This window comes from Staurois parvus, unplaced genomic scaffold (assembly GCF_062004578.1).
Source record: "Staurois parvus isolate SC_StPar_1 unplaced genomic scaffold, SC_StPar_1.0 ptg001352l, whole genome shotgun sequence".
In the NCBI taxonomy this organism is placed as follows: domain Eukaryota; kingdom Metazoa; phylum Chordata; class Amphibia; order Anura; family Ranidae; genus Staurois; species Staurois parvus.
The window spans coordinates 2434319-2458108 of NW_028319148.1; the positions used below are offsets into that span (position 1 = coordinate 2434319).

The window sequence follows — 23790 nt, forward strand, 5'->3', positions numbered from 1 at the left end:
TCACTGATGCAATGTATATATTTTGGAAGTAGTTGGTATGTTAACCCTATCTCTCCTCATTAGAATTTCCCTGGAGTTCATGTGTGGTCTAAACAATATGATGAAACATTTAGGAAGGAACATACAGAAGACTAGAGCCCAACTGGAAGCCAAAATGGCAAAGATCTCCATGGCCACTGTATATTTGCCCTGAGCACTGAGGGATGCTGGGATATAAGATATCCAAACACTCAGGAAGGCCAGCATGCTGAACGTGATAAACTGGGCCTCGTTGAAGCTGTCAGGAAGTCGCCGAGCCAGAAAGGCAACAATGAAACTTATGGTTGCCAGCAGAAAAAGGTAACCCAACATGGTCCAAAAAGCAAAAGTAGAGCCTTCATTGCACTCAGCAATAATGAGTTCTGGGTAAATGTGAGTGTTGTACTGTGGGTACGGAGGAGCTAGAGACAGCCAAGTAATGCATAAGATGACCTGTACTAAAAAGCCAAGTGTTGTAATTGCGTAGGCCACACGAATATTGGTCCATTTTTTTAGCCTGCTCAGCGGTTTGACAGCCAAGAATGCAAGCAACACCATGATTGTCTTGGCCAAGATACACGATATGCAAAGAACAAAAGTCATGCCAAATGTAGCCGGGCGTAACAGACAGCTCTCCCTGTTGGGGGACCCAATAAAAATCAAGGCACTGAGAAAGCACAGCATTAGAGATCCTAGAAGAAGGCAACTTAGAGAATAATTACTGGCTTTCACTATGGCAGTATGTTTGTTCTTTGTCAAAATTTTCATAATCACGGTTGGAACAAAAGAGGACCCAATGCTGATGATTGCCAAAGAAAGTCCAAGAAGATCTTCATAAGAGAGGTAATCTATACTCTTTTTAAGACATTTTGTTTTCTGTTGGTTTGGCCACTTATCCCAAGGACACTTGTAACACTCAAAAGAATCTGCAACATGAAGCAAAAGAATATGCATTATTTGGACTGACAGTGTACTGGTCTCTATAGATCATGATAGATCAAAGCCTTATGAAGAGTCATGAACTTTGTGTGCATTTAGTTTCAAAAGAACAGCATTGTGTTTCCAATACAGTTGCTGAAATGTGTTAAAAAAAACAAACTGTAAACCTTAAAAATTAAAACCGGATAAATGGTAGTTTACCCTTCTTTATGTCTTTTGGGTCACCTACTTTTTCTCTGTGAGGTTTTTATTCATCTTTTTGGACCTGTTGATCCCACCAGTATTAGCTGGGAGGTGGGAACGTCTGATGGTGAATTTGATGCCTTACTGTAAGTCTATATAGGCTTAGTTTGTCACCCTAGGACAAACATTAAAAGCTGACATGTCAGCACACAGTGGGCTGGCATGTGCCTTTCATCTTGATTGACACCATAGCCAGCTACTCTTCAGTGCAACCACAGCACCAGGACCACCCCCAGATTAGGTGACATGAGTTGCTCATCCCTGGTAATGTAGTTGGTCAAGTAAACTCTGTGACAGCCCTACTTAGTAACAAGGGACCAAAAGTATTATACACTCTCTGACCACTTTATTAGGTACACCTGTTCAATTGCTTGGTAACACAAATTGCTAATCAGTCAGTCACATGGTAGCAACTCAATGCAATTATGCATCTAGACGTGGTGAAGACCACTTGCTGAAGTTCAAACTGAGCATCAGAATGGAGAAGAAAGGGGATTTAAGTGACTTTGAACGTGGCATGGCTTTTGGTGTCAGATGGGCTGGTCTGAGTATTTCAAAAACTGCTGATCTACTGGGATTTTCACACACAACCATCTCTAGGGTTTACAGAGAATGGTCCGAAAAAGAGAAAATATCCAGTGAGCAGCAGTTGTGTGGACAAAAAGGCCTTGTTGATGTGAGAGGTCAGAGGAGAATGGGCAGATTGGTTTGAGATGAAAGAAAGGTAACAGTAACTATTATTATTATTTATATAATACAGGATTTAAATAGCGCCAACAGTTTGCTCAGCGCTTTGCAATATAACGGGAGACAATACAGCAACAATACAGTTCAATACAAGAAGGTTAGGAGGGCCCTGCTCCATGGAGTTTACAATCTAAGAGGGAGGGGCTGGCGGTACAAAAGGTAATACTTGTGGGTGATGAACTGATATGAGGAATAGAAGATTCCATTGTTAGCTGAAGGCAGGATAGGCTTTCCTGAAGAGATAGGTTTTCAAAGATGACCTAAAAGTGGGCAGAGTAGGCAATAGTCGGATAGATTGGGGTAGAGAGTTCCAGAGGATAGGGGAGGCTCTGGAGAAGTCCTGCAGATGAGCATGGGAGGAGTATACAAGGGAGCTAGAGAGCAGGAGGTCGTGCGAGGAGTGGAGAAGATGGTTTTGGTGATATTTGGAGACAAGATTGGTGATGTAATTTAGGGAAGAGTTAAAAATGGCTTTATATGTTATTGTTAATGTTTCGAATTTTATCCATTGGGCAAAGCCCTGGGAGTTTATCAGGTGACCAAGGGAGGAGGTGCAGATGGAGAAGAGAAGGGGTCCAAGGACAGAACCTTGATGGACCTCTACAGAAAGAGGAAGTGGAGAGGAGGAGACAGAGTTATAGGTAACGCTGAAGAAGCGCTGCGATAGGTAGGAGGAGAACCAGGAGAGAGCAGAGTCTCGGAGACCAAGAGAGTGGAGTTTTTTTTGAGGAGGGGATGCTCAACAGTACTAAAAGCCGCAGAGAGGTCAAGTAGTAACAGTACGGAGTAGTGGCCATTGGTTTTAGCAGTTAGTAGATCATTAGTGAGTTTTAGTAGTGATGTTTCAGTGGAGAGTAGTGAGCGAAAGCCAGACTGTAAAGGGTCAAGAAGGTTGTTGTCGGTGAGGTAGGAGCTCAGGCGATTGTGGACTAAGCACTCAAGGAGTTTAGAGGTAAACGGGAGCAGGGAAACAGGTCTTAAGTTGTTCAGGTTGGTGGGGTCCAGCGAGGGTTTTTTAAGCATGGGAGTGATGTGTGCATGCTTTAGAGGGGTGGGGAAGGCAACGTTAGAGAGGGAGAGATTGAAGATGTGAGTGAGGGAGCATAGAATGGAAGAAGAGGGTGACCGTAATAGTTGAGAGGGGACAGGAGCCAGGGGACAGGTGGTGAGGCAGGCTTCTGAGAAAACCTTAGTGACCTCTTCAGTAGTAGCAAGGTCAAAAGAGGAAAGTGTTGAGGGAGGTTTAGTATAAAGTATGCTAAGTGGGATAGATGTCTGTGTAGCAGAGATGCCCCTACAAATTGCATCAATCTTGTTTTTGAAATGATTTGCAATCTCGTAAGCAGTGAGTGAGTTACTGGGTGGAGGTGGAGAAAGTAGAGAGTTAAAAGTAGAGAAGCGAAGACAAGGACTGGATTACAAGGTATTAATAAGAGTGACAAAGTTGGCTTGTTTGGCAGCATAGAGGGAGGAATTGTATGTTAAGAAAGCAGATTTATATAGGGTGAATGCTTGGTGAGATTTGGTTTTATGCCACAATTGCTCCAGTGCACGACTATGTCACTTAAGATTTCTGGTGTCGTCTGTCTGCCATGGTTGTAATGGTCGGGGCCTGATACTTCGTGTAGTTAGAGATAACCATGCATTACAACCAAGGTATGCAGAATACCATCTCTGAATGCACAACACATTAAACATTAAAGCAGATGGGCTACAGCAGCAGAAGACCACCACACCAGGTACCTAATAAAGTGACCGGTGAGTGTATATGCTGCTGATCCATTATTGGTGCCACTTCTTCATTTTCCCCATAATTTCTTGTGACTAATACTATTAAACTTGTGTTGTTTTAACACATCACCATGAGATATGCAGCACTTGTAGCTGGTGTTGCATGTAGTCAGATTCCCAGAGATATAAGATAAAGTTAACAAGGAGTTTTTTTTATTTTGCCTGGAATAGGTAGGGATATATGATTGCTATCCAATAACAGAGGTGAAACTTACCTGACTGGTTGGAAATCTCTCCTTGACCACAAGGGACACATTGAAGGCAGCAAGGTGGTTCTCCAGGTTTGGCAGCCTTCCGAAATCCTGGAGCACAACTTTGACTGCAGATGGAGATTGGTACCTGCAATTAAGTGAGCATTTAAAGTTCAGTTTAGCTAAAAAAAAAATTGATGTGTGTCAAACATTATGATGAAATCCCCCCTGAGGTGGACATCTTTTTTAAGAAGAGTGGTTGTTTAGAAACTCTGGTGTGTTTGGATTGCTTGTGGCCAGACTTTCCCTTACTTTCGTTCTGGGTAGCAGGTGTCAGACAGAACAGGAAGTAATGGGACATCTCCCAAATTAGCCCAAACCAAACAAAGCTTTTAGCCCTTTTCACTTCATCGAAAGGTCATGTGATTGACTATGTTGGACTTTTAAGCAAATAGTTTCATTCACAGAAATGGAAGGAAGTATGCAAATTAGGTAGATGAGATTATAGTAGGATTCTCAATGAAACCTGCAGAAGCATGGACAGGAGTTCCCATACATGGACTGGAAGGGAGTTCAAAAGAACCTTTTACAGGTCCACAGAGTGCATCAATGCACGTGCTGGTGTTCGGTGAGGAACATTTGATCTGCAGTGTCCTTATTCACTACAACTCTGAGTTCAGGCAACGTCAGGGGCTCATCATACCAGGGGCTCATCACACATTGTAGATGGAAAAAAATAATAATTTCAATAGCAATTTATAAAGCCAGAATCATTTCTAAGAAACATACGCTATATTGCCAAAAGTATTGGTCGGCCGGCCTTTACACGCACATGAACTTTAATGGCATCCCAGTCTTAGTCTGTAGGGTTCAATATTGAGTTGGCCCCGCCCTTTGCAGCTATAACTGTTTCAACTCTTCTCAAAAGGCCGTCCACAAGGTTTAGGAGGGTGTCTATGGGAAGGTTTGACCATTCTTCCAGAAGCACATTTGTCAGGTCAGGCACTGATGTCAGATTAGAAGGCCTGGATTGCAGTCTCCGCTCTAATTCATCCCAAAGGTGTTCTATGGGGTTGAGGTCAGGACTCTGTGCAGGCCAGTCAAGTTCCTCCACCCCAAACTCACTCATCCATGCCTTTATGGACCTTGCTTTGTGCACTGGTGCCCAGTCATGTTGGAACAGGAAAGGGCCATCCCTAAACCCTAAATTGTCTGAAATATCTTGGTATGCTGATGCCTTAAGAGTTCCCTTCACTGGAATTAAGGGGCCAAGCCCAACCCCTGAAAAACACCCCTCACCATAACCCCCCCTCCACCAAACTGCACAATGCAGTCTGGCAAGTGCCATTCTCCTGGCAACTGCCAAACCCAGACATGTTCATCGGATTGCCAGACAAAGAAGCGCTCTAAGCACTGTTGTTGTGGTAACCTGAAGGCCACACCAAGTTTGGAGGTCTTTAGCTATTGACTCTGCAGACAGTTGGGGACTTCTGCGTACTGTGCGCTACACCATGTGCTGACCCCTCTCTGTCATGTGACGTGGCCTACCACTTGGTGGCTGAGTTGCTGCTCCCAGTTGCTTCCACTTTGTTATAATCCCACTAACAGTTGACCGTGGAATATTTAGTAGCCAGGAAATGTCACAGATGGACTTATTGCACAGGTGGCCACCTATAACGGGACCACGCTTGGAGTCACTGAGCTCCTGAGAGCGACCCATTCTTTCACAAATGTATTTTTAAAGGCTTGCTCTTTGCTTTGAAACAAGAATATTTGGCAACTAAGGGAACTGTGTACAAGTATACACAGAAATTGCCAATACATTAAATGACCCATATTTTAAAACTTAGTAGTTGGTCATAAATTAATTATAATGGTCATACCTGGCTCTCTCCATCCACCCAGAAAATGGCACTTTTGTTAATAGTGAACATGTGAGTAGGGGATGCCACAATGTCATAACTGCCAATTTTGAGGTGGTGTATTGTGCCATCCCGGTTCAGCTGCCAGTTTACAATGTCGTATAATGCAGGTGGGTCTCCATTTTCATCAAAGTAAAGCTCTCTGCCATTGCTCAGAGTGAGCCTGGACTTCTTCATGTAGTAAAGGAGCTGTAAAGTAGGAAAGTTTTACAATTTACTTCATGTAATTAGAGATGAGCGAATCGAAGTAGGCGAAGTGGAATTCGTTTCGAATATTGGAAAATAAAATGGCGGCGGACATGTGCGGCGACGGAGCGGGGATGTCTGGGAAGGCGCGCAGACAAGGCGCGCTGACCCATAATGCATTCCTTAATGACATGTGATCGCATTAGCCAATCAGCAGCCAGCCAGCCAGCACTGTGTAATGGTCGAGCTATAAATGGCGGCCATTTTAGAATTCTTCATTTGCCTCCAGTCATTCAAGAGAGGCAGACCGCTCTGTATTAGGGACAGAGTTAGGGCCACAGAAACGTTACTTAGGGACAGAGAAATGTTACTTAGGGACAGAGAAGCATTACTCAGGGACACAGAATTGTTAATGAGGGCCACAGAATCGTTACTTAGGGCCACAGAAACGCTAGTTAGGGCCACAGAATTGTTACTCAGGGAAAGACAGAATTGTTACTTAGGGCCACAGAAACGTTACTCAGGGCCACAGAATTGTTACTGAGGGCCACAGAACTGTTACTTAGGGCCACAGAAACGTTAGTTAGGGCCACAGAATTGTTACTCAGGGACAGACACAGAATTGTTACTGAGGGCCACAGAATTGTTACTTAGGGCCACAGAAACGTTACTCAGGGACACAGAATTGTTACTGAGGGCCACAGAACTGTTACTTAGGGCCACAGAAACGTTAGTTAGGGCCACAGAATTGCTACTCAGGGACAGACACAGAATTGTTACTGAGGGACACAGAATTGTTACTGAGGGCCACAGAACTGTTACTTAGGGCCACAGAATTGTTACTCAGGGACACAGAATTGTTACTGAGGGCCACAGAACCGTTACTTAGGGCCACAGAATTGTTACTCAGGGACAGACACAGAATTGTTACTCAGGGACACAGAATTGTTACTGAGGGCCACAGAACCGTTACTTAGGGCCACAGAATTGTTACTCAGGGACACAGAATTGTTACTGAGGGCCACAGAACCGTTACTTAGGGCCACAGAATTGTTACTCAGGGACAGACACAGAATTGTTACTGAGGGCCACAGAATTGTTACTTAGGGCCACAGAAACGTTACTCAGGGACACAGAATTGTTACTGAGGGCCACAGAACCGTTACTTAGGGCCACAGAATTGTTACTCAGGGACAGACACAGAATTGTTACTGAGGGCCACAGAATTGTTACTTAGGGCCACAGAAACGTTACTCAGGGACACAGAATTGTTACTGAGGGCCACAGAATTGTTACTTAGGGCCACAGAATTTTTACTCGGGGACAGACACAGAATTGTTACTGAGGGCCACAGAATTGTTACTTAGGGCCACAGAAACGTTACTCAGGCACACAGAATTGTTACTGAGGGCCACAGAACCGTTACTTAGGGCCACAGAATTGTTACTCAGGGACAGACACAGAATTGTTACTGAGGGACACAGAATTGTTACTGAGGGCCACAGAACCGTTACTTAGGGCCACAGAATTGTTACTCAGGGACACAGAATTGTTACTGAGGGCCACAGAACCGTTACTTACGGCCACAGAATTGTTATTCAGGGACAGACACAGAATTGTTACTCAGGGACAGACAGAATTGTTACTGAGGGCCACAGAACTGTTACTTAGGGCCACAGAAACGTTACTCAGGGACACAGAATTGTTACTCAGGGACAGACACAGAATTGTTACTCAGGGACAGACACAGAATTGTTACTCAGGGACACAGAATTGTTACTGAGGGCCACAGAACCATTACTTAGGGTCACAGAAACGTTACTCAGGGACACAGAATTGTTACTGAGGGCCACAGAACAGTTACTTAGGGACACAGAATTGTTACTCAGGGACACAGAATTGTTACTGAGGGACACAGAATTGTTACTGAGGAACACAGAATTTTTACTGAGGGACACAGAATTGTTACTGAGGGACACAGAATTGTTACTCAGGGACAGACACAGAATTGTTACTCAGGGACAGACAGAATTGTTACTGAGGGCCACAGAAATGTTACTTAGGGCCACAGAAACGTTACTCAGGGACACAGAATTGTTACTCAGGGACAGACACAGAATTGTTACTCAGGGACAGACACAGAATTGTTACTCAGGGACACAGAATTGTTACTGAGGGCCACAGAACCGTTACTTAGGGCCACAGAAACGTTACTCAGGGACAGACACAGAATTCTTACTCAGGGACAGACACAGAATTGTTACTGAGGGACACAGAATTGTTACTGAGGGACACAGAATTTTTACTGAGGGACACAGAATTGCTACTGAGGGACACAGAATTGTTACTCAGGGACAGACACAAAATTGTTACTCAGGGACAGACAGAATTGTTACTGAGGGCCACAGAAATGTTACTGAGGGACACAGAATTGTTACTGAGGGACACAGAATTGTTACTGAGGGCCACAGAACTGTTACTTAGGGCCACAGAACTGTTACTTAGGGCCACAGAAACGTTACTCAGGGACACAGAATTGTTACTCAGGGACACAGAATTGTTACTCAGGGACACAGAATTGTTACTCAGGGACACAGAATCGTTTAATTAAAGAGTATGTCAGACAACATGCAGAGGAGTGGCAGAGGAGGCAATGTTTTAGGAGCGAGCAGACGTGGCAGCAGAGGAAGGGGTCGAGGCAGCACTATTCGCAGCCAGAGGCTAGTGCTCCCGGTGTCATCCAGTACAGTGAGGAAGAGCTAACAGAGGGCGGTCAGGAACGGGGAGAGACATCCGCCTCTTCAGCAGCCAGGCGAAGAAGTAGTGGCGAGGAGAGTGGCTCGGTAGCCGGTCTAGAGACAGGTCTGTCTCCTGACCCACACGCAGCCGAGGGGGCTAGTAGTGAGGCGGAGACCCTAATTGATGATGATGAGGCTGATCGCACTTGGCAGCCTCGTCGTCATCAGGCTATTGCTTCCGCATCATCAGGAGAAGAGGGTGGCAGCTTGGCAGCGAGCAAAACAGTCGGTGGGTTGTCTCCATCGCCACACTCTGCCATGTGCCACTTTCAGGTCTCCTCACACACTGCTGGTGTGTTGAATTTTTTGACATAGGGTGCTGGCAGATTACGGGCCTCCCATAGCTGCTGCCAGGCCCCTAATCTGCCATGGGCCCCTATATACCGCCTCCTCATGCTGCTGCCAAGTCCAGAGTCTGTCATGGGTCCCTGTACGGCCTCCCATTGCTGCTGTCTCCATCGCCACACTCTGCCATGTGCCACTTTCAGGTCTCCTCACACACTGCTGTTGTGTTCAATTTTTTGACATAGGGTGCTGACAGATTACGAGCCTCCCATAGCTGCTGCCAGGCCCCTAATCTGCCATGGGCCCCTATATACCGCCTCCTCATGCTGCTGCCAGGTCCAGAGTCTGTCATGGGTCCCTGTACGGCCTCCCATTGCTGCTGTCTCCATCGCCACACTCTGCCATGTGCCACTTTCAGGTCTCCTCACACACTGCTGTTGTGTTCAATTATTTGACATAGGGTGCTGGCAGATTACGGGCCTCCCATAGCTGCTGCCAGGCCCCTAATCTGCCATGGGCCCCTATATACCGCCTCCTCATGCTGCTGCCAGGTCCAGAGTCTGTCATGGGTCCCTGTACGGCCTCCCATTGCTGCTGTCTCCATCGCCACACTCTGCCATGTGCCACTTTCAGGTCTCCTCACACACTGCTGTTGTGTTCAATTTTTTGACATAGGGTGCTGGCAGATTACGGGCCTCCCATAGCTGCTGCCAGGCCCCTAATCTGCCATGGGCCCCTATATACCGCCTCCTCATGCTGCTGCCAGGTCCAGAGTCTGTCATGGGTCCCTGTACGGCCTCCCATTGCTGCTGTCTCCATCGCCACACTCTGCCATGTGCCACTTTCAGGTCTCCTCACACACTGCTGTTGTGTTCAATTTTTTGACATAGGGTGCTGGCAGATTACGGGCCTCCCATAGCTGCTGCCAGGCCCCTAATCTGCCATGGGCCCCTATACCGCCTCCTCATGCTGCTGCCAGGTCCACAGTCTCTCATGCCATGTGCCACTTTCAGGTCTCCTCACACTGCTGGTGTGTTGAATTTTTTGACATAGGGTGCTGGCAGATTACGGGCCTCCCATAGCTGCTGCCAGGCCCCTAATCTGCCATGGGCCCCTATATACCGCCTCCTCATGCTGCTGCCAAGTCCAGAGTCTCTCATGGGTCCCTGTACGGCCTCCCATTGCTGCTGTCTCCATCGCCACACTCTGCCATGTGCCACTTTCAGGTCTCCTCACACTGCTGGTGTGTTCCATTTTGTCATAGGGTGCTGGCAGATTACGGGCCTCCCATTGCTGCTGCCAGGCCCGTAATCTGCCATGGGCCCCCGTACCGCCTCCTCATGCTGCTGCCAGGTCCAGAGTCTCTCATGGGTCCCTGTACGGCCTCCCATTGCTGCTGTCTCCATCGCCACACTCTGCTATGTGCCACTTTAAGGTCTCCTCACACTGCTGGTGTGTTCCATTTTTTGTCATAGGGTGCTGGCAGATTACGGGCCTCCCATTGCTGCTGCCAGGCACGTAATCTGCCATGGGCCCCTGTACCGCCTCTTCATGCTGCTGCCAGGTCCAGAGTGTGTCATGGGTCCCTGTACGGCCTCCCATTGCTGCTGCCAGGAGGCAGCAGGGTCGCAGCAGTGTCAGTGGAGGCAAACGGCCACGGAGTAGAGCACCAGCTCCACTGCAGCCTACCACCACGGCCAGTAGTGGTGCCGGTGTGCACGGAGGAAGTAGCAGTCAGCCAGTGAGGAGTAGCGGGGGCAAAGTTTCCTACTCGGCGGTGTGGCAATTTTTCGTCAAGCCGCCCGAGGAAGTAAACGTAGCCGTATGTCGACTATGTGGCCAGAAAGTCAAGCGTGGCCAGGGGGCCCATGTTGGGACTACAGCGTTGCGTCAGCATATGCAGCATCGCCATTCGGTGGCCTGGGAAAACCATGATAAAGATACGGCGGTTCTGCCTGCCCCAGCCCAGGGTTCCATTTTGTCATAGGGTGCTGGCAGATTACGGGCATCCCATTGCTGCTGCCAGGCCTTAATCTGCCATGGGCCCCTGTACCGCCTCCTCATGCTGCTGCCAGGTCCAGAGTCTGTCATGGGTCCCTGTACGGCCTCCCATTGCTGCTGTCTCCATCGCCACACTCTGCCATGTGCCACTTTCAGGTCTCCTCACACACTGCTGGTGTGTTGAATTTTTTGACATAGGGTGCTGGCAGATTACGGGCCTCCCATAGCTGCTGCCAGGCCCCTAATCTGCCATGGGCCCCTATACCGCCTCCTCATGCTGCTGCCAGGTCCACAGTCTCTCATGCCATGTGCCACTTTCAGGTCTCCTCACACTGCTGGTGTGTTGAATTTTTTGACATAGGGTGCTGGCAGATTACGGGCCTCCCATAGCTGCTGCCAGGCCCCTAATCTGCCATGGGCCCCTATATACCGCCTCCTCATGCTGCTGCCAAGTCCAGAGTCTCTCATGGGTCCCTGTACGGCCTCCCATTGCTGCTGTCTCCATCGCCACACTCTGCCATGTGCCACTTTCAGGTCTCCTCACACACTGCTGGTGTGTTGAATTTTTTGACATAGGGTGCTGGCAGATTACGGGCCTCCCATAGCTGCTGCCAGGCCCCTAATCTGCCATGGGCCCCTATACCGCCTCCTCATGCTGCTGCCAGGTCCACAGTCTCTCATGCCATGTGCCACTTTCAGGTCTCCTCACACACTGCTGTTGTGTTCAATTTTTTGACATAGGGTGCTGGCAGATTACGGGCATCCCATAGCTGCTGCCAGGCCCCTAATCTGCCATGGGCCCCTATATACCGCCTCCTCATGCTGCTGCCAGGTCCAGAGTCTGTCATGGGTCCCTGTACGGCCTCCCATTGCTGCTGTCTCCATCGCCACACTCTGCCATGTGCCACTTTCAGGTCTCCTCACACACTGCTGGTGTGTTGAATTTTTGACATAGGGTGCTGGCAGACTACGGGCCTCCCATAGCTGCTGCCAGGCCCCTAATCTGCCATGGGCCCCTATACCGCCTCCTCATGCTGCTGCCAGGTCCACAGTCTCTCATGCCATGTGCCACTTTCAGGTCTCCTCACACTGCTGGTGTGTTGAATTTTTTGACATAGGGTGCTGGCAGATTACGGGCCTCCCATAGCTGCTGCCAGGCCCCTAATCTGCCATGGGCCCCTATACCGCCTCCTCATGCTGCTGCCAGGTCCACAGTCTCTCATGCCATGTGCCACTTTCAGGTCTCCTCACACTGCTGGTGTGTTCAATTTTTTGACATAGGGTGCTGGCAGATTACGGGCCTCCCATAGCTGCTGCCAGGCCCCTAATCTGCCATGGGCCCCTATATACCGCCTCCTCATGCTGCTGCCAAGTCCAGAGTCTCTCATGGGTCCCTGTACGGCCTCCCATTGCTGCTGTCTCCATCGCCACACTCTGCCATGTGCCACATTCAGGTCTCTTCACACTGCTGGTGTGTTGAATTTTTTGACATAGGGTGCTGGCAGATTACGGGCCTCCCATAGCTGCTGCCAGGCCCCTATTCTGCCATGGGCCCCTGTACCGCCTCCTCATGCTGCTGCCAGGTCCACAGTGTCTCATGCCATGTGCCACTTTCAGGTCTCCTCACACTGCTGGTGTGTTGAATTTTTTGACATAGGGTGCTGGCAGATTACGGGCCTCCCATGGCTGCTGCCAGGCCCCTAATCTGCCATGGGCCCCTATACCGCCTCCTCATGCTGCTGCCAAGTCCAGAGTCTGTCATGGGTCCCTGTACGGCCTCCCATTGCTGCTGTCTCCATCGCCACACTCTGCCATGTGCCACTTTCAGGTCTCCTCACACACTGCTGGTGTGTTCCATTTTTTGTCATAGGGTGCTGACAGATTACGGGCCTCCCATTGCTGCTGCCAGGCCTGTAATCTGCCATGGGCCCCCGTACCGCCTGGTCACGCTGCTGCTGGGTCCACAGTGTGACATGGGTCCCTGTACCGCCTCCCATTGCTCCCACTCTGCCATGTGCCACTTTCAGGTCTCCTCACACTCCTGCTGGTTTCCATTTTGTCATAGGTTGCTGTATGGCCTCCCATTGCTGCTGCCTCCACCGCCACACTGTGGCTCCACACTCTGGTTTTGGCCCCCTGACTGCCCAAATGAGTGAAGTGTGCGGTGATTCTAAGATCGACGGCACTCATCTGCATGTCATACTGACTGACAGTATTATTTCTCTTCCCCATCAGACTCCAAGGGCATTTAAATTAAAGGTACAGTGTTCTGCACTAATATTAAGTCTCTCTGAAGCCTAGAAACACCCTTTTTTAAGTTAAATTCACAGCGAATATATTCGACTCGAATCGAATATTGTCCACAAATTCGCCGAATCAGTCGAATCGAATTTTTGAATACTTCGCTCATCTCTACATGTAATGTTTCTCACATTTAACAAATGATTTCTATGGTCACCAGTTTTAAAGCCTAACTTGAGCTAGACCGTTTTTTTTTTAGGTTCAGGATGAAGCCAGTAAGGCATTGAAAGTGAAAGTAAAAGAAAATCCCAAATTTGGGGTTGGCTCCAGAACAGGGGAAATTTTCAAGTGGGGACAAAGACTCTGGTGACCTGGGATGCCAGTGGATTCCTTTAACCACTTTGCCTACAGGGCACTTTTACCCTCTTCCTGTCTAGGCCAATTTTCAGCTTTCAGTGCTGTTGCACTTTGAATGACAATTGCGCAGTCATGCAACACTTTACCCATATGACATCTTTATCATTTTTTCACACAAATAGAGCTTTCATTTGGTGGTATTTAACCAACACTGGGTTTTTTATTTTTTGCACTATAAACGGAAAGTGAAAATTAAAAAAAAAAAAAGGTTTTCTTTGTTTCTATTATAAAAGTTTGCACATAGGTACATTTTCTCCTTCACTGATGTGCATTGATCAGGCTGCACTGATGGGCAATTATGAGGTGGCACTGATAGGCAGCACAGATGGACTCTGATGGGCACTGCTGAAGCGGCACTGATAGGCAGCACTGGTGTGCACTGTTAGGCAGCAGTGATGTGCACTGATAGACTGCACTGATGAAGCGTCACTGGTGGACATTGATGAGGAGGTACTGATGATGCTGCGCTGATATGCTGTACTGATGGACACTGATGGGCGGCAATGATGGGCACTGATAGGCAGCACTGATGGGCATTAATAATTAGCACTGAAGGCCACTGACTGGCGGCACTGCCTGGCGGCACAGACTGGTGGCACTGACAGGTACAGATTGGCAGCACTGCTGGGCAGCATTGTTTGGCACTGCTGGGCACTGCTGGGCAGCACTGTTGGGCACTAATGGGCAGCATTGTTGGGCAGCACTGTTGGGCACTGCTGGGCAGTACTGTTGGGCACTAATGGACACTTTTGGGACTGCACTGATAAGCAGGGCACTGATAATCAGTGCCCTAATTACCAGTGAATATGTCTCTTTTGACAGTGCACAGTGCATGAGGAAAGGACTGCCGATAACTGGCAAGTGTGTTTACATGGTGGTCAGCTGTGATTGGCCTTTTACTATGTCATGTGATCAGCTGTGTCCAAAGGAAACAACAATCACAGACAGCACCAGATACACACTGCTGGAGGCACGCTGGGGGCGTGTTTTGGGAGGACGTCATATGACGCCCTCCTAGAACTGGACATCCGCGCTGTGGCCTTCATTCAGCTATAGCGTGGTAAGGATGTGGATAATTTGTAGGGATTTCCTCTCACTTCCTGTTTTGGCTATGGGACAGGAAGTGAAGGTGAACCTCCCCAATGGGGCACAGATGGCAAAAAAAAAATGGTAGGGGTTATAACCCTCCCTTATTCTAATACCTCTCCATACTATCCAAAACTAAAAAAAAAAAGTTTTCCCTTATCTTTATAAATGTCAAATATAGGACAAAAATAGTATACAAAAAAAAAATCACACACATATATATATATAAACACCCTTTTACCAACAATAAAAAAGAAAACTTTGTAGAGAGTTATTTATATACACTATATTGCCAAAAGTAGTGTTCCGCCTGCCTTTACACGCACATGAACTTTAATGGCCTCCCAGTCTTAGTCCGTAGGGTTCAATATTGAGTTGGCCCCGCCCTTTGCAGCTATAACAGCTTCAACTCTTCTGGGAAGGCCGTCCACAAGGTTTAGGAGGGTGTCTATGGGAAGGTTGGACCATTCTTCCAGAAGCACATTTGTGAGGTCAGGTACTGATGTCGGGGGAGGAGGCCTGGCTCACAGTCTCCGCTCTAATTCATCCCAAAGGTGTTCTATGGGGTTGAGGTCAGGACTCTGTGCAGGCCAGTCAAGTTCCTCCACCCCAAACTGGCTCCTCCATGTCTTTATGGACCTTGTTTTGTGCACTGGTGCGCAGTCATGTTGGCATACAAAGGGGCCATCCCCAAACTCTTCCCACAAAGTTGGGAGAATTAAATTGTAGAAATGTCTTGGTATGCTGACATCTTAAGAGTTCCCTTTACTGGAACCAGGGGGCCAAGCCCAACCGACACCATAATATTTCCTCCACCAAACTTTACACTTGACACAATGCAGTCAGGCAAGTACCTTCGGATTGCCAGACAAAGAAGCGTGATTCATCTCTCCAGAGAACACATCTGCACTGCTCTAGAGTCCAGTGGCGGCGTGCTTTATACCACGGCTTCCGACGCTTTGCATTGCACTTGGTGATGTAAGGCTTGGCTGCAGCTGCTCGGCCATGGAAACCCATTCCATGAAGCTCTCTACACACTGTTGTTGTGCTAATCTGAAGGCCACACCAAGTTTGGAGGTCTTTAGCTATTGACTCTGCAGACAGTTGGAGACTTCTGCGCACGGTGCGCTTCAGCATGCGCTGACCCCGCCCTGTCATGTGATGTGGCCTACCACTTGGTGGCTGAGTTGCTCTTGTTCCCAGTTGCTTCCACTTCCACAGAGAGAAGGAGAAATGATTGCTTTTACAGCCTTTATGGGTGTAAAAGCAATCAGTGTAAAAAAAAAAAAAATCTTCATCACCCCCCACAAGTAGTACAGGGTCACCATGGTAACACTGTACTGTTAGGGTGACAGTATGTAAAAAAAAAATAATACATAAAAAATAATATAAAAAAATGTTTAAAAATGGTAATTTTTGGTTGTAAACTAATTTGGGTTATTTTTTTCTTACTAAAAATATAACGGAATAAATTTTGGCCAAGATTTATGATGAAATATTATTTATTTGCAAAATGTTATAAGACATTTTTGGACTTTTTAATTTACATATCAAAAAAAATAAAAATCCCATTGGTGAATAAATACCACCAAAATAAAGCTTTATCTGTCTCAAAAAAATGCAAAAAAATTCATAGGGGTACAATGTTGCATGACCGCGCAATTGTCATTCAAAGTGTGATAGCGCTGAAAGCTGAAAATTGGCCTGGACAGGAAGGGGGTGAAAGTGTCCGGACTGGAAGTGGTTAACAGACCAAAGAAATTCATTTTCAGGGTTTACATTCACTTTAATTTACCATATACCACCATGTAGAACTTAACTACAGTAGTCTAGCAACAGCAAAGCATTTTTGTATAGAAAGATACCTTTTTTGACTGTAATATTACCTGCCATGGCTTGACGTTCCTGATATGTGCGCAACGTGCATTAGGAAATGCTCCTGTACCTGGTTTACAGCCCTCAAGATCTCCTAATGCTTGAGCTAAGATATGCACTGCTGTGTAGACATTGTATGGATTTCTCAAGCTGGATACATCATGGTAGCCATTCTGTGTTCCTGTGAGAGACTCTCTTCCTGTGCACACATTCCCGGGCACTGTGGAGGAGTTTCCATCAGTTTTTGTAGTCCTAAATTCACAATTAAAAATTTCCTCCCAACGCACCTTTAACCAATTGCTTCCGATACCACTGAAAAGGTGAAAATTGCTCAAGAAATCTTCAAATCCAGGAATTACTCCACTGTAGAGAGCCAATCCAACTGTGCCAGAGAAAATTTTATAAACATCTTCTGTGGCATATAATGGTGATGTTGACCAACCTTCACTGGCAATGAATGTTTTGCCATATATCTTCTGCTTCAGCATCTCTTGCACAACTGGAATCAAGTCAAGTATTGTTGAGAAGACAATGACAACTCTGGCTGAAGATTGCCGAATGACCCTAACTATGTGGAGAGCATTGCGGTCAGGTTGACTTACAAGAATGCTTACAGTGAAGGCAATGCAAGCCCCGGCCTTGGTGATTTCCTGCTTGACCACATTAATACCCTGCTGACCGTAATCGTTGTCCACAGCCACCAGACCTACCCATGTCCAACCAAAATATAACACAAGCTTGGCCAGCCCTTGAGACTGAAACACATCACTAGGGACAGTTCTGAAGAAAGATGGAAACTTGTTTTTGTCACTTAACAGGCGACTTGTTGCGAAATGGCTGATCTAAAGGAAAGAAAAGAGTAATTGTTGTTTATTTACCAAACACAAAAATGTATTTGCATCATGGACAACTGTGTATTACTCAAACGTTGCAGGTTTGGATTTCCATTGGGTATTAACCTCCTTGGCGGTATGATTCTTTCCGATTTTTTGTGCTGAAAGCGGTACCATTTTTTTGCATGGAAATATGTAGTTTTTTATTGTAGGCTGTAATTTTTAGGAATAACTCACTGAAATCTGTACGAACAAGAGTCTAGTAAACATCCCGGGTATGATAAAATTTGAAACACGAAATCATGAATTATAATTTAATAAATAATCATAAAAAATAATAATATAATAATAAATTTAATTCAATAATATAATCAAACCAAAAACACTGAAATTTGAAATACAGAGGCAAATTCGCACATCGCTGAGCAAAGTCGCAAAATTGTTTTCAGTGTCTGATGACGAATTTCCCCCACGAATCATTATCACTCAATTCTGCAAGTGGTTCTAATTTACTATCGCTGTTCTAAAACCGCTTTTGACGTAAAGGGATGCTTTTTGGACGCCATGGACTTTTCTAAGTTTCCAGGCAGAAAGAACATTCAAAATGCAGGCAGGGCGCCGGACAAAGCAGTAGGGACAAAATGTATATGAAATGCATTGAAATAGCAATGACAGCAAAAATGAAATTTTTTTAAAAATTCAAATTTCCCGCCGTGCGTCCCGATGTCACAGGAACAGGAACACAGAAGCCGGATGCTGGCATCGGCCGGAGGAGATGGCCGGGGACGCTGGAGGGGACACATCGTGGGAGCGAAGGACAAGGTAAGTGCTGCAGGGACCCCCAGAGCAACGCCGCATGGTGAGCCCAAGTGTAGCTCGGGGTCACCGCTTTTGGTATAGAAATTTTACCCCGAACTACAGTCGGGAACACCGCTAAGGAGGTTAACAGTTGTTCTACTCTCACCAAAAATATAGTAGTAGGTCAATTAAAACCTCACAAAATCACCCCTTTCGTGTGTATGATATCATTACAGACATTATGGCAGAGACTGGTGCAAATGGTGGTAGGTACTTTGTATGGTATGTATGGTTTGTGTGGTATGTACTATGTAGTTGTTGTGATGTCATTGTAAGTCTCAGCTAAAGACCAGGAGATGCTTTTCTCTTAATGATAGAAAGACATCTGTACACCCTCTGTAGTGCAGGAACCCGCAAGTGCCCATGCTCAAATATTCAAATGTTCTAAAATGGGTCACAAAAACTTGCTCATCAACCCCTTCATAAAGGTTCAGATCAGGAGCGGACTGACAATTTATGGGGCCCCTGGGCAATAGGGGATCATGGGGGCCCTGTGTCCTTGCCCAAACTCAAAAACGCCTATGAAAAAGGTACCAGGGGAATCTCATGGGACCCCTATTGACCCCGGGCCCTCAGACAGTGTCCGAGTTTCCAAATGATCAGTCCGCCCCTGGTTCAGATTGTTCACGGACCCCCAAATATTTATTATATGTAAATTGAAGGTTGTATCGAAAGTTCCATGGCATCAAAAGTTTTTTCGAAAAAGCACATGGGCATTGATTTACTGGCAAAGGTAGCTGTGAATCCATCTTTTGTATTTCAATGTTTTTATTAATTTATAAACAGTTTAACCCCTTGGCACCAGCCCTTTAAGGGTTTCAGAAGCGGGGAGGTGGGACGGGGTTTAGGGTCATGTGACCACCATGACACGTCGTCACGGCGGTCACATGATCGGGAAAGGTCCCAATCGAAAGAGGAGATCGGGAACTTTCTGTGAGTACCAGATTCCCCCACGAATCATTATCACTCAATTCTGCAAGTGGTTCTAATTTACTATCGCTGTTCTCTAGCCGGTCTAAAACCGCTTTTGACGTAAAGGGACGCTTTTTGGACGCCATGGACGTTTCTCAGTTTCCAGGCAGAAAGAACAGTAAAAATGCAGGCAGGGCGCCGGACAAAGCACTCGGGACACAATGTATGTGAAATGGTTTGATACAGGAATGTTATACTATCAGATTTTAGTGTATTGAGTTCTAGCTGAATGTTCACAGGAATGGCTGCTGTGGGCTGGGGACCACCACTGATGCATGTACTGAGATCTTTGTTTATACCATTCAAATGTAATGCTGCGGCTGAATGTCTCAATGCCGTACTGTGCTTGAAGACTTCTGTAGATATCTGTGGGTTTTACGCCTTTGTTCACAAGAAACGTCATCACCACACGCTGCTCCGTGCACTCACTAACACTGTTGTCTGCCATCTTGGTTAACAGTCTCTGCACTGGCCTGAGACATGAGCGCCGCCTATCAGTAATAGGACACACTTGCCACTTACTACTGAGTGTAGTACCACCATGCTAGCATCACTTTTTAGACCTGGAAAATGAAAAGTCCCAGTTTGACTTGAAAACCCCTTGTACTTCTTTAACCCCTTCCCGTCTGGCCGCTGTATATAAACAGCCAGAGGGTGGCAGTGCAGGGGTGGCTTGCCGTTCATAAATGGCGCCCGCCATTTTGGATTGTGCGCGCTCCCTGGGAGCCCTCGATCCTCTGGACACAACGAAACACCAAGCACTGTACAGGACCTCTCTGCGAGGTCCCGATCATGTGAACACTGATTGGCCAATCAGTGATCACATGAAGAGTAGTAAGCAAGAAGTCACTTCTGACATCATTGCTTACTACGTGTGAAATCTGTGAATGATCACAGAGATCACATGGTACAGGGCTATTCACAACAACCTTGTACCATGTGACAAGCTGTGACCAATTACAGCTCACACAGTATTTCTCAATAACTGCAAGAATGCAGCCACAGAGAAGGAGAAATTATTGCTTTTACAGCCTTTATGGGTGTAAAAGCAATCAGTGTAAAAAACAAAAAATGTATCTTCATTACCCCGCACAAGTAGAACAGTGTCACTATGGTGACACTGTACTGCTAGGGTGACAGTATGTTAAAAATAAACCCAAAACATGCATAATAATATAAAAAAATAAAATTAAAATATAAAAAAAAGTTTTAAAAATTTAAATTTTTGGTTATAAACTAAGTTGAGTTATTTTTTTTTTTACTAAAAAGATAACTGAATACATTGTGGCCAAGATTTATGATGAAATACTATTTATTGGCAAAATTTTATAAGAAAAACACTTTTTTTCTACATTTTTTGGACTTTTTCATTTATATAGCAAAAAAAATAAAAATCCCAGTGGTGAATAAATACTACCAAAATAAAGCTTTATCTGTCTCACAAAAATGCTAAGCAATTCATATGGGTACAGTGTTGCATGACCACGCAATTGTCATTCAAAAGTGTGATAGAGCTGAAAGCTGAAAATTGTCCTGGACAGGAAGGGGGGGAAGTGTCCGGACTTGAAGTAGTTAAATTTAATACAATTGAAAGTAAGGAGTAAGTTAGGAGTAAATGCCTTCATTCATATTTTGCCTTACCTGAGGGTAGCGGAAAAGTCCCAGAACCTGTGCTAGGAGGACAGAGTTGGAGGAGAGGGCTGCTCCAATAATAGCACTACCGGGAATATTTTCAAGACATCTGTAGTTGGCAATGGCTGTGTTTGTTCCGGTCAGTATCTGCAAAGCACCATCCAAGTCATACTGCATAACATCACACGAGTCATATACCTGGAAGCCCAAAGTTGTGTTGGGTAGAAGGTGAGGGTTATCGTTGATCTCTTCCACTGCAAATATCAGTGCTTGGATCTGTTGATAGCTGTCAATATGAAATCTTCACAACCAACAAATACAAAAAGAGAGAAAACTCCTCAAAGGGGATATATCATTTTGTAAAACATCTTTTTCTCATTTGATGATGATGGTGTTTATTAAGTGTTCTTGCAAGAACACTTATTGTTATCTCACATATATATTCTTATTCTTATTATTATAGCCAATTTTACCACCCTAACTCCTCCCACAGTTTTTACATTACATAGACAAGTAATATACCGAAACGTGTGGATTGTTCCCGATCGGATTGCTATTACTTTGTGGAACGTTTCGCCGAATGGTTCACGAAATATCGCTGTTTTGGTGGTGAAATTTGTCCCAGAGGAATGAATTGCGCAACTAGAGTGGGAGCTGACAAAGCTAGAGTGTGGAAGGAAAAATCAGGACATGATTTCTAAACTGCCATCACTCTCTCATTTTCAAGCCCACCTACACAAATCTTATATCAAAATGTTCAGCTATCCCTGCTGCCACTAAAAAAGTCCTGATAGTTTTTACAATATGACCATTTGTTTGCAACTCACGCCGCCCATTGACTTTCATTGAAACTTCACTCACAGCCACCTGAAATTTGAAGGGGCATTTCTAAACTGCGACTGTGCCTTCAGTTTTAATATTTCAGAGACATACTATGCATCAAAATGTAGGTCTGGGTCTGCGATTCTCACAATATAAAGCTCTTTGCTGTAGGATTTATAGTTTTAAAACTACAACCGTTTGAACATGGCAACCGCCAGTGAAGTGAGCAAGTAGGAGCAGTTTGTTTTTAACCGCTCTTCTCTGCCCTTACTGTAGAGTGAGTTGCCATAGGAACCCAGGTGTGTGAGCAGGCAGCAGAGTGACAAGCCACTCCACCCAGTTACTCCGCCCACTCCAGTTGTAGACTACTGGTGGAGGCAAGAACACTTCACACAATTTCCCCAGAAATTGTAGCTTTTCTAGTTATTATTGTTATTATTATTTCACATGTAATAATATGAAACATATTTAAGAGAAAGATATTTTTCAATCCAGTAAATAGGACACATTAGATATTTAAAATGTATCTAATTTACAACAGCACATCTTTTTTGGTGCACTAAATATATATATATAATTATTATACAGTGTTTATATAGCGCCAAAGGGTATGCTCAGCGCTGTACATTAGAGTGGGGGGACAGAACATGAGACAAGACAGTAACAATACAATACACGAGGGGTTCGAGGGCCCTGCTCTTTCGAGCTTACAATCTAGGAATCTATATATATACAGTGAAGGAAATAACTATTTGCTCCCCGGCTGACTTTGAATGTTTGCCCACTCACAAAGAAATGATCGGTCTAAAAATCGAATGTTTGGTGTATTGTAACCCTAAGAGACAGAATAGCAACAACAAATTCAGCAGAAATGCATGTCTAACAAATGATGACTAATCTGCATGTTCATGAGGGAAATAGGTATTTGATCCCCTTCACAAAACATGACTTAGTACTGGGTGGTAAATCCCTTGTTGGCAATCACAGAGGTCAGACGTTTCCTGGAGTTGGCCCCCAGGTTTTCACACATCTCAGGAGGGATTTTGGCCCACTCCTCTTGGCAGATCCTCTCCAAGTCATTAAGGTTTGGTGGCTGACATTTGGCAACTCGAACTTTCAGCTCCCTCCACAGATTTTCAATCAGATTAAGGTCTGGAGACTGGCTTTGCCACTCCAGGACCTTAATGTGCTTCTTCTTGAGCCTCTCCTTTGTTGCCTTGGCTGTGTGTTTTGGGTCATTGTCATGCTGGAACACCCATCCACTACCCATATAAAGAAAATTGGATTGGGGGGGCCTGATTGCTATGCACTGTGATTGATCATCCTTGTGCACTCCACCCATATTACTGCTTTATATATATATATATATATATATATATATATATATATATATAGCAATCACATCTACCTGAATGGCTCAGAGTCAGGACACTAACAGAAAAAGGTGGTTCCTCATTAGATTTGCAAAAAAGCAAAAAAACAAATACAGGCGTTTTCTCATTTCTGTCTTTGAAAGAATGGCATTCTCACCCTAGTCTCCTTAGTCTCCCAAACTGGTTTTCATGTGGATAGGCCATTAGGGAAATTCTCACCAACAAAGAGATTCTAAACCATCCCCCAGTTTACAAAAAAAAAACCCTTCCTATTAGTCCTGTCTTTCCCTCAGCTCCTGCCCCAGTGATAGGCAACTGAATTTGAGGAAAATCTTCCCAATTGGAACACAAACATCAACAGAAACCTTGCACAAGGTTCTAACTCTTCCTCATTCAATTCAAAACTACAAAAAAAATTACATGGAGTTGAGATATGGCCAAGTCAAGGCCAACATCAGAAAAAGCTAGTACAGTATATCAATTTCATATTTCTTGAGGATTTCAGAAAAGTTCACCTACGTTGTACAGGGTACCTTTGGAGGTCTCGTGGTGAAGGAAAC

General features: G+C 45.6%; 1 protein-coding gene across 1 annotated transcript; it reads right to left on the reverse strand.

Moving 5' to 3' along the window:
• Nucleotides 1-23434, reverse strand: LOC149436691 (extracellular calcium-sensing receptor-like). Its single transcript, XM_089661594.1, has 6 exons — nt 23388-23434; nt 21045-21336; nt 16752-17582; nt 5813-6040; nt 3954-4077; nt 1-944 (listed from the first exon to the last, which is right to left on the reverse strand). Exons 1-6 carry the CDS (start codon nt 23432-23434, stop codon nt 1-3), a joined length of 2466 nt encoding a protein of 821 aa, XP_089517720.1.
• Between the last annotated feature and the right edge of the window lie 356 nt (nt 23435-23790).